Below are 12,080 nucleotides of genomic sequence, written 5' to 3' on the forward strand. Positions count from 1 at the left end.
ACTTTTACCCAGGGCCTCATGGTCAGGGGTTAAGTTAACTGGGGGTATGCTGTGGTCAGAGGGTGGCACATGCCCCGTGTGCCCGGTAGGTAATTTAGCCATAATTACTACAAGTTCAGATAACTGGCTAGACGAACTAGACTAACTACCGTCGGGCTCCTGGGGGTTTGAGCCCAGTCTACCGTCGGGCTCCTGGGGGTTTGAGCCCAGTCTACCGTCGGGCTCCTGGGGGTTTGAGCCCAGTCTACCGTCGGGCTCCTGGGGATTTGAACCCAAACTTCTGACCCTCTGAGAATGTGATGAAAGAAATAGTGGAAGGCTACCCAAAACATTTGACCCAAGTTAAACTTAAAGGCAATGCTACCAAATACTAATTGAATGTGTGAACTCCTGACCCTCTGGGAATGTGATGAAATAAATAAAAGCTGAAATAAATAATTCTGACATTTCATATTCTTAAAATAAAGTGTTGATCCTAACTGACCTGAGACAGGGAATTTTTACTAGGATTAAAATGTCAGCAATTGAATCCATGCAACTTGTAAAGCACATTTTTTACACCTCAACTTATTTTGGCTTGCTATAACAAAGAGGTTGAATAGTCGAATCAAAACATTTCAGGTTTGAACCTTGTATTAAATTTGTAAAAATTTGAAGAAAAAAACCCCATTATGTATTGTGTATTGTAGGCCAGTGACGATATCAATTCAATCCATTTCGAATTCAGGCTGCAACAAACTGTGGAGAAAGTGACTGGATGTGAATACTCCCCGAAGGTACTGTATGATAACATGTTGACGTAGAACAGTTTCTTATACAGTCCATCTTAATACTCATTACCATCTTGTCAATGTTCAGAATACTCTGGAAGTTCTAGTCTCTCTAATAGGAGATGTGTCAGTAAGCCATCTTATTTTAAATGATCACATGTACATAATTCCTGGGCATGTATTCTCACATTATGCCACCCAATCAATACTGTGAGAAAACAAAAAAAAAAAAACAGCTTTTTGTCATTTTAACTTTCATCCCAAAACAAGCACTGATGAAACAAACATACGACAGGCATCAGAAAGTACAAATACATATTTATTCTCAGAAGTTATTGCTGAAGATACAGGTTATAAGGACAGGAATTGGCAAAGTCCTCGAGACGGATTGGTTTTTTTTGGGGTAAGAGAAGAGTTGACGTACAGATTAAGGTCAAAACGCTAATTCAAAAGCTGAACAGAAACCAATTCAGATTACGACAAAGTCCAACGTTAAGAGAGTAGACTACCATTTAGTTCAGTTGCATCTCTTCTCCTATCGACCTACATTACATAGTTATTAATACGTAAGACTTGGGGTCAACAGCTAAATAAAGAACAGGTCTGAATAAGGCGGTACAAAAACCCCAGAACATTCCAGCTTTTAAAGAGCGCATTTTTTAACCCACCATGAAGACAGTCGCAGAACTCTCAGTCCAGTCCACACACACGCAAAAAAAAAAACAGTAGTTTGTAGAAACAGAACAATTAGGGGTTGGTTGAGTAGTGATCTTGTGCAGCATTCAGCATGGCTGAATCACAGGTGTTTAGGCTGAAAACATAGGATAACATCTATAGTGTTGCTGTACAATCACCACAACCATCAGTAGTAAACAAAAAACTTAAGTCTAGACTTAATCACTTGGGCTCGGTTAACTTGTTTTGACATATTTAGTTGATAACAATGTCATTCATTTACTTTAAACTATATTATTGTTGAGTGCAAATTGTTCCATTCATAATAATAACTATAGGGTGTATTAAGGGGTTTTTGTGTTTAAACAAATATCTGGCTCCTCCCCTCCATGGCAGTCTGGTAGACAGATGGGATAGAGGTGAAGAGGACCGTCTGGTAGACAGATGGGATAGAGGTGAAGAGGACCGTCTGGTAGACAGATGGCATAGAGGTGAAGAGGACCGTCTGGTAGACAGATGGCATAGAGGTGAAGAGGACCGTCTGGTAGACAGATGGCATAGAGGTGAAGAGGACCGTCTGGTAGACAGATGGCATAGAGGTGAAGAGAGGACAGTAAAGTGTACACTATTCCTCATGCAGTACTGGTCAACGTAGTGCACTACAGAGGGAATAAGGGTGCCATTTGGAGCTTCGCCCAGGTCTCTAGGGGACAGTGACATGGAAGGGGGAGCCGGGGACGTGATCCTCGCCCCACTTGACAACCAGGATGTAGTCGCCCTTCTCCTTGAGGATATAGGAGACGTTATACTGCACGTTCCCCATGTGTTTCACTGATACCTCCTCGCAGGGGATGTGGGGGCCGTGGACGCCAACCAGCAACATGTTCTTACCTACAGGAAACAGGATGTATTTATTGATGAACTGATGGATGATGGAGCCAAGGCATACTTTACCCGGAAGAGACGTACAAAGCAACATTGGAATGCTCTACCACATAGTAATACTGTCATATGTGATTTATCTGTAATGCTAACAGAGAACCAGTACAGTAACCACATTCTAACATAAACCTAGTAGCCAAACAAGTCTGCCATCTTGTTTCTGTCAGGTTGAGCTTAGCTCCCAGTAAACTAATGTTAACTACTACTAATAACTAACAATAATAGGAGTAACAATAACAATATACTGGAATAATAAGAAATTATAATAAATCAAATCAATAATGATACTGGAATAAATGATAATTAAACACAATTTTAATGATAATTATAATAGGATTAATGATAACTTCAAGGACCCAAAGTCTCTAAGTAATAAAATGTCTCCTTTACCAGCCTTGCTGCAGTCGACGGAGAAGCTGGCTCTCTGACCCATGTAGGCCTTGCTGAGGCCTGGGCCACGGGTGGCCACCTTACTGGCGTCGGAGGCAGAACGAGGCAGGGCGCTGTGAGAGTTGGTACTGGATGATTTGGTTACTGACTCCACCATCAGGGAGGACGTCTCACTGGCGTTACTCACATTCACCAGGCGCTGACCTGAGAGGAGGGAAGAGATTGATTCAAATCAATAACCCGGTCTGAAAAGGCACCCTATTCCCTGGCCCTGGTATAAAAGTAGTGCACTCCATAGGGAATATGGTGCCATAGGGCCCTGGCCTAAAGTAGTGCACTCCATAGGGAATATGGTGCCATAGGGCCCTGGCCTAAAGTAGTGCACTCCATAGGGAATATGGTGCCATAGGGCCCTGGCCTAAAGTAGTGCACTCCATAGGGAATATGGTGCCATAGGGCCCTGGGCCTAAAGTAGTGCACTCCATAGGGAATATGGTGCCATAGGGCCCTGGCCTAAAGTAGTGCACTCCATAGGGAATATGGTGCCATAGGGCCCTGGTATAAAGTAGTGCACTCCATAGGGAATATGGTGCCATAGGGCCCTGGCCTAAAGTAGTGCACTCCATAGGGAATATGGTGCCGTAGGGCCCTGGTCTAAAGTAGTGCACTCCATAGGGAATATGGTGCCGTAGGGCCCTGGTATAAAAGTAGTGCACTCCATAGGGAATAGGGTTCTACTGCAGACCTACCTGTGACTTTGGCCTTGAAGGGGCTGCCAGTGATGTGGTTGGGTCCTCCATATTTGATGGAAACCAGGTAGTTCCCAGGGGCCATGGGAGTGTACTGGACCTTGTATCCCTCTGAACACTCCTGGCAGTCCATCTTGACCTTGGAGGGGCCCTCAATCGTCACCGCCAGGGCCCCGGGGCCCGCCTTGGTGTTGTTGATGATGAACTCTGACTGCTGGCCTAGAGACAAGACAGAGGAAGAGAGGGTTGAGGTAGGTTTTGGACAGGGGTGAAGCAGAAACCTGCCCGCGGGCGGTTTGAGTATTGGTTAGGTTCAAGGGATTTAAAGGGACGTTACGCTCCACAATTAAAGTTCATCAGGTGTTTTCAGAACTCAGGTGGTCTTATGTTAAGAGAAGTCCCAGGCCATCTGTTCAGTAGATCCAATTAAAGTTCGTCAGGTGTTTTCAGAACTCAGGTGGTCTTATGTTAAGGGAAGTCCCAGGCCATCTGTTCAGTAGATCCATGTCCAGATTTGCAGTGATTATTCTTTCCTTTGGGATCTGGAACTACTTGAACCAATGGTTTAACATCACCAGCCATGTGACAGACTCATCCACACGCCAATGATTGAGTGTAGTGGAGAAGGTTTGAAGTTCCTCGGCGTACACATCACGGACAAACTGAAATGGTCCACCCACACAGACAGCGTGGTGAACAAGGCTCAGGAGGCTGAAGAAATTTGGCTTGTCACCTAAGACCATCAAACTTTAACAGATGCACAATCGAGAGCATCCTGTCGGGCTGAATCACCGCCTGGTACGGCAACTACTCCGCCCTCAACCGTAAGGCTCTCCAGAGGGTAGTGAGGTCTGCACAACGCATCACCGGGGGCAAACTACCTGCCCTCCAGGACACCTACACCACCCGATGTCACAGGAAGGCCATAAAGATCATCAAGGACAACAACCACCCGAGCCACTGCCTGTTCACCCCGCTATCATCCAGAAGGCGAGGTCAGTACAGGTGCATCAAAGCTGGGACCGAGAGACTGAAAAACAGCTTCTATCTCAAGGCCATCAGACTGTTAAACAGCCACCACTAACATTGAGAGGCTGCTGCCAACATACTGACTCAACTCCAGCCACTTTAATAATGGAAAAATTGATGTAATAAATGTGTCACTTTAAACTATGCCACTTTATGTTTACATACCCTACATTACTCATCTCATATGTATATACTGTACTCTATACCATCTACTGCATCTTTATGTAATACATGTATCACTAGACACTTTAACTATGCCACTGTGTTTACATTCTCATCTCATATGTATATACTGTACTCGATACCATCTACTATATCTTGCCTATGCAGTTCTGTACCATCACTCATTCATGCATCTTTATTACATATTCATTCCTTTACACTTATACACACACACAAGGTAGTTGTGAAATTGTTAAATTACTTATATTACAGTACTGCATTGTCGGACCTAGAAGCACAAGCATTTCACTTCACTCGCATTAACATCTGCTAACCATGTATATGTGACCAATAACATCTGCTAACCATGTGTATGTGACCAATAACATCTGCTAACCATGTGACCAATAACATCTGCTAACCATGTGACCAATAACATCTGCTAACCATGTGACCAATAACATCTGTTAACCATGTGACCAATAACATCTGCTAACCATGTGACCAATAACATCTGCTAACCATGTGTATGTGACCAATAACATCTGCTAACCATGTGTATGTGACCAATAACATCTGCTAACCATGTGTATGTGACCAATAACATCTGCTAACCATGTGTATGTGACCAATAACATCTGCTAACCATGTATATGTGACCAATGAAATTAGATTTAACCTCACCAGCCATGTGACAGAGACATATGTACTGTACTGAGATCAGAAGAGCAGATAAACCAGTCTCTGACCTGTCTGCTCACTAAACATCAAATATATAACTCTGTCTGACACTGATCTACAGTAGTAATGTACACATGCACATATATATACATACATATACATATACATATACACATATATGCACATATACATATATATATGCACATATACATATATGCACATATACATATATGCACATATATGCACATATACATATGCACATATATGCACATATACATATGCACATATATGCACATATACATATGCACATATATGCACATATACATATGCACATATATGCACATATACATATGCACATATACATATGCACATATACGCACATATACATATGCACATATACACACACATATATGCACATATACACATATACACACATATATACACATATATATACATACATATACATACATATACACATATACATACACATATACATGAGAGAGCGCGCTGCCTGGGCAGAATATACAGATGGTATATACCAGACCTGAATTAAGTAGAATTTGACACATTTGAAATACTTTGCACATTTGTGACTATTCTATTGTTTTTATTCTGCAGGTCAACAGCTTAAATTATTTGAAAAGATTCAGAACAGTATTTGAACCCAGGTCTCATCTGCACAGAGTTGACCTGCTTCCCAAATGCTTTCCTATTCCCTACGTAGTGCACTACTTCTGACCAGAGCCCTATGGGTCCCTATGAGAGGCACTACCTGGTCAAAAGTAGTGCACTATAAGGATTCTGTGTGCGCAAGCAGACTGAATTCTGGGAGATCAGGCCACCATAAAGACGTGATTTATGTTTCCTCCATAAGCCTGTTCTTCTTCACCACCATTCAAAGCACTACAGCCCTCGTAAAAACCATTGTCTGCATTTCAAATGGCACCCTATTCCCTACGTAGTACACTACACTGTGGTAGGAAACAGGGTGCAGTGTGGGACATGACCCACATCTGTTATCCAGACCTCAGGCCTTCCCTAGTTTCATGCTTGTTATAGAAATGGGAGTTTTAAAAATGGAGGAAATGGTTGATGTTTGAGACATAACTTTAACATTGAATAATGGCGGTTTAAAAACAGACTGTCTCTCAGATTATCAGTGAATGTATCACTCATATTGTTCCAATGTCACGGGCTCCGGTCAAAAGTAGTGCACTAAATAGGGACTAGGGTGCCGTTTGGGTTGCATCCTCACTTGGGCTAGATACAGGAAACAGAGGATGTTACAACCCAAACAGTAACACTGTTGGTAACTTGACTTTTATGTCGACACATTCATGTGTTACCAGGATGTGGTGTGTGTGGTGTGTGTTTGTGTGTGTGTGGGTGTGGTGTGGGGTGTGTTTGTGTGTGGTGTGTGGTGTGGGTGGATGTGTGTGTGTGTGTGTGGTGTGGGGTGTGTGTGTGTAGACAATTACAAACACGGCTTAGAAACCCCTGACTGACCATGTGAAAGGATCAGATCTACACAGAAATAAAACTGGGTAACCTGATCCAGGTCGGACTATTAAAGGTAAAGCCTGGTGTCATCTAACCTGCAGGGGGCTTCTAAGGCGCAGGAGGTATAACTAGGGGGTGGAGCAGTTTGAACTGGGGTTTAGGGGATACACACCAGTTATCATTTAGGTGATACTTAGGGCACGGGGTTTTTCCCTAATTGGTCAGATCTTGTCTAGGTGCCAGTACATATGTTGAGTCCAATATGAAAGACCGGTAAGCGCAACCTGAGAGAAAGTACTGTAGTAGCAGCAACAGTAGCCTTTATTTAACTAGGCAAGTCAGTTAAGAACAAATTCTTATTTTCAATTAACGGCCTACCGGGGAACAGTGGGTTAACTGGGGGAGAAAGACACATTGTCAGCTCGGGGATTCGATCCAGCAACCTTTCGGTAACTACCACCAACAGCAGCAGTCCCAATAACTTCGGAGAAGGAAGAAAGGCTGTGTTAAAGGTTAGAGTAAAGTGGTAACAAGGTCACCTGTGGTCCCTCTCTCCAGTCCAGCTCCGTGTGCAGTGACCAGCCCTGCGTCTCCACTCTGACCAGGCTCTCCCACCCGCACCTGGAAGGGGCTCCCGGGGATGTGGCTGCCATTGAACTGGACGTCGACGGAGTGGAGCCCGTTCTCACGCGGAATGAACCTGATAGCATACTTATCTGGAGACAGAACGGATAAACGCTTTAATCAAGAGGGGTTATACATCTACTGAGCCTTCAGAAACTATTCCCCTCCACTTACTCCACACACACACACACACACTGGAATCACTAACTGCACCAAGGCTCAAAGAGATATTCAATGTCTGCTTTATTCATTATTGTTACCCATCTACCAATAGGGGCCCTTCTTTGTGAGCCAATGGAAAACCTCCCTGGTCTTTGTGGTTGAATCTGTTTGAGTTCACTGCTCGACTGAGGGACTGTACAGATAATTGTTTGTGTGGAGTACAGAGACGAGGTAGTCATTCAAAAATCATGTTAAACACTATTATTGCACACAGAGTGAGTCCATGCAACTTATTATGTGACTTGTTAAGCACATTTTTATTCCTGAACTTATTTAGGTTTACCATAACAAAGTGGTTGAATATTTACTTATTAAATCAAGACAGTTCAGCTTCACGTTGGTAATTCATTTGTAAACATTTCTAAAAACATAAATTCCACTTTGACATTATGGGCAGGCCAGTGTCAACAACACTCAACTTAATTCATTTCAAATTCAGGCTGTAACAAAATGTGGAAAAAGTTGAGGGGTGTGAATACTCAGCGGACACATTTAGCCCGTCCCCTTGGAAGCCTCACTTTGCTCTAGCTGAGACACAGCACATTCCTCCAGAGCTCCAGAGGGTGAGTGGGCCTTGGCGTCGATGGTTCCCTTGGCACCGTTCAGATGTACCGCAAAGGATGCTGGGTGGTTTACCTTGAGGCCAGACTCCTGGAGGCAGCCAATCAACAGGTTAGTGAAGCCCCTCCCAAAATGCTCTACACACCCAGTCAGAGGGAGTGTCCCATGGAGAACCAATTATCAGCGCTGGTCTGATTGGTCAGCCAAGGCTGTGGCTTTGCATTGCCACTTCAGAGCCAAGAATACATGCCCATTATAAAATTGTATACAACACTTTGGTTACCATTTTATAAAAATCAAGGTACTCCCCACGTCGGAGACAATCAGCCCGAGTTCAGAACCTACAAATCACCTTGTTCAGGCTGACCCTCTCGGCTGGGGAGACTTGCATCATAACAATATAGAATACCACCTTTGTATTTGCTCTGTGCTCAGCTTGGACCAGCTAATGCCTAGAGAGGTAGACCTGAGCCCAATTAGGTAGTCTACTATAGACAGGACAGGTCTATAGGGTCAGGGGGGATATCAGAGGCAGGACAGGGAACTACAGGGGGATAGAACTAAAATCTAGTTACTAGAAAGGTTGTAGAAGACTAAACCAGGTCAGACCGAGGGGGGGGGGGGGGGGGGGCTTCCTCTCTGCATTAGCCAACCAAGCAGCGAGCCAGAATGATGCTGATGCTGTTAAAAGCCTTTAACTGAAACACAAGAGAAACACCAGAGTCCCACACCAGTTTGAAGGATGTCCCGCAGCTATTTCACAACATAATTAAGCTCATACTTCATTTGGATAGTTCCCAATAGATGGTACAGAGATCCTGCAGTTAATAGTCCCCACCTAGTAAGCCAAACTGTCGTCTATCAAAATCAAGTGTAAAATAATATTGGATTTCTCGGTGTGTGTGTGTGTGTGTGTGTGTGTGTACTCTAACACTGTGTGTGAGTACATAGGGTATGTATGCGTTTAACCTTGTCTGTATAAAGAGCACCTGGTAGCTGTAACAAGAAGTTGGATTTTTTAAATTTATTTTTTTTAAAGCTGTTTAAGTGCTAATCATTTGGAGTCAACGGGTCCAGTCCATCGTCGTCACGAGAACCCATTTCATACGTCTTTTATCACCCAGCTGAGACCTTAGCAGAGCCAGAAAGATCCTCCCTGATAGATCTGGAACACAGTGTAGCTGATCTGTCCTCCACAGATCATACTACTGATACCTTTAATAACATACAGTGATGAGTCATTCCCCTTTTTAAAACCCGTTATCCAATCAGATTGAAGATTACATTTACATTTAAGTCATTTAGCAGACGCTCTTATCCAGAGCGACTTACAAATTGGTGCGTTCACCTTAAGACATCCAGTGGAACAGCCACTTTACAATAGTGCATCTAAATCTTTTAAGGGGGGGGGGGGGGGGGTGAGAAGGATTACTTTATCCTATCCTAGGTATTCCTTAAAGAGGTGGGGTTTCAGGTGTCTCCGGAAGGTGGTGATTGACTCCGCTGTCCTGGCGTCGTGAGGGAGTTTGTTCCACCATTGGGGGGCCAGAGCAGCGAACAGTTTTGACTGGGCTGAGCGGGAACTGTACTTCCTCAGTGGTAGGGAGGCGACTCCGGAATATATTACAGTCGACGGGCTGACCACTACCTTATAATCTCTATTTCATCTATTTTAAAGGTGATGTAACAATTCTAGTTCCACTGTTAGATAAAGAGTACAAGGGAAGTGTGGTAATGTTGAAAGATGTGGATCTCACTAATGAATCCGTGTTAAACACTTAACTAAAATAGCTGCGGACATGGTGCAGGTGTGGGGGTGTTTCCTTGTGTCTCACCTGAAGACTAGCAACAGTGAGACGCCGGGCGTCGTCCGTAGGCGCCACGACAGGCACAAGGTACGGGCTGTCTGGGATGTGCTCCTCGTTGAACTTCACAGACACCTCGTAGTCACCTGTGGAGAAAGATGTGTGTGTTGACAAATCATTCTGGTACTGTACAGACCGCGTCTGTCTGAAATCAGAGAGAGGTCAGAGACCTGGCCCGTGTGTGGTGCCAGGACAACAACCTCATTCAACGTGATCAAGACAAAGGAGATGATTGTGGACTACAGGATAAGGAGGACCGAACAGGCCCCCCATTCTCATCGACGGGGCTGAAGTAGAGCAGGTCGAGAGCTTCAAGTTCCACATCACCAACAAACTAACATGGTCCAAACACACCAAGACAGTTGTCAGGAGACTGAACAGATTTGTATTCTGCGAATGTTGTCAGACACACGTGGGTCTCTATAGACGATTCTCTTCCTCAATAGCGTGCAGTGAATTCTACTACATGAAAAGCTGAAAGGAGTATAACATCCTGGCATTTAAAGCATTCTCAATTTTAAATTCACATACTATAAAAACAGTATTTATTCACATATCCAAAATGCCTATTTAAAACGCAAGCACAGGTTCACAGCCAGGTACACCGTTACCTTGACCAAGCAGACCCATCCAACCTTCAGACATGCAGTAAAACATTGAGCATACAAAAATAGATTTGAACATTTTAAACTATATGTTGGACAGATAGTTGACACAAGTGACCAGGTGCCGTGTCCCTACCAGGCTCCTGAGCTACGTAGGACACCTCACAGGATCCATCCTTCCTGTCTTCAAAGGAGATCTCAGCTCTGCTGGGCCCCTCTACAGCGACGGACAGACCACCGGCACCAGCCTCCCGTGTCCAGATACTGAACTCAGCTTGGAGGAGGAGGAGACCCGTATAAATATTATAGAGTGTAACATTTTCCCCCATATGGAGAGAGATGTGATGAAGGTATATAGAGGGATCTGGGAGACAGATGGAGATATATCAACAGATGGCTCTACCTGGTTCTCCACACTCGGCCTTCTCCAGGCCTGGTCCACCAGCCCTGACCTTTCCAGCCCCTCCCTCTCCCAGGGGCCCCACAGTGAACTGGAAGGGGCTCCCTGGAATGTGCTGGTCCCTGTATTTCACATCCACCGTGTGAATTCCCATCTCATGGGGAACGAAGCGTACGCAGTAGGTGCTGGGCCCCACCGCCTCCATGTCTGCCTTCTCTGTGGCGCCAGAGGGACTGGTTACCTGGGCTGACACGTCATGGATGTCGATCTCTGACAGGGGGAGGGAGAGGGGCAGAGAAGGGAGGGGGGCAGAGCAGGGAGATGTTAGTCCACAGCAGAAAGAGCAGGAGAGTCTCCCAGTTTCTCTCAGTCCCTCTCCTCCCTCCAGAAAGTCGGGTAATGTTGATATTTAACTTTTAAAAGCAGAACATAAAAGAAACCAAAACATGCATCTTTACATACAACGGAATAATCTTCAAGACTCTTGGTGCATGTGAAGGCACGAGCACACACACACTTGTGACATGCTGTGATGGAGTGCGTTCATGCTGCCAACCTCGCCATCCGAAAGCCCAATGCTATCAACGCACCCTCCAGCCCTGTGGGCCTCGCCAGGGGGGTAGCAGCGCTCCACATGCCCACCGCCCTGCACCGTACCAAGGAAGAAGCAGTTGAGTCCCTGCCTAGAACCAGGGTAACACCAGAGGTCCTCCACATGCCCGGGGCCCTGCCCAGTACCAGACCAGACAGCCTGGACACCACCCTGCCTCTAGGGGACCCATGGGACCCTCCACGGCTCCCCAGCCACACAGAGCAGTGGGAGCGACATATAGGAGATACACCATAGAGGATTTCCTGGGATAGAGCCAGAAGGAACCACGTCACTATAAGAGAGAGAGAGAGAG

General features: G+C 44.9%; 1 protein-coding gene across 1 annotated transcript in view; it reads right to left on the reverse strand.

The window, feature by feature from the left end:
- Nucleotides 1-1,071: 1,071 nt before the first annotated feature.
- The window catches only part of flnbl (filamin B, like), a 106,132-nt gene continuing 95,123 nt past the window's right edge, over nucleotides 1,072-12,080 (reverse strand). The window contains exons 39-46 of the mRNA XM_029646657.2: nucleotides 11,179-11,445; nucleotides 10,912-11,049; nucleotides 10,141-10,256; nucleotides 8,263-8,395; nucleotides 7,438-7,614; nucleotides 3,527-3,745; nucleotides 2,778-2,981; nucleotides 1,072-2,336 (exon numbers count right to left, since the gene is read on the reverse strand). Coding sequence (XP_029502517.2) covers nucleotides 2,149-2,336; nucleotides 2,778-2,981; nucleotides 3,527-3,745; nucleotides 7,438-7,614; nucleotides 8,263-8,395; nucleotides 10,141-10,256; nucleotides 10,912-11,049; nucleotides 11,179-11,445 — 1,442 coding nt within the window. The 3' untranslated portion in view covers nucleotides 1,072-2,148. The remainder of the gene's footprint in view (nucleotides 2,337-2,777; nucleotides 2,982-3,526; nucleotides 3,746-7,437; nucleotides 7,615-8,262; nucleotides 8,396-10,140; nucleotides 10,257-10,911; nucleotides 11,050-11,178; nucleotides 11,446-12,080) is intronic.

This window comes from Oncorhynchus nerka, linkage group LG2 (genome assembly GCF_034236695.1).
Source record: "Oncorhynchus nerka isolate Pitt River linkage group LG2, Oner_Uvic_2.0, whole genome shotgun sequence".
NCBI lineage: Eukaryota > Metazoa > Chordata > Actinopteri > Salmoniformes > Salmonidae > Oncorhynchus > Oncorhynchus nerka.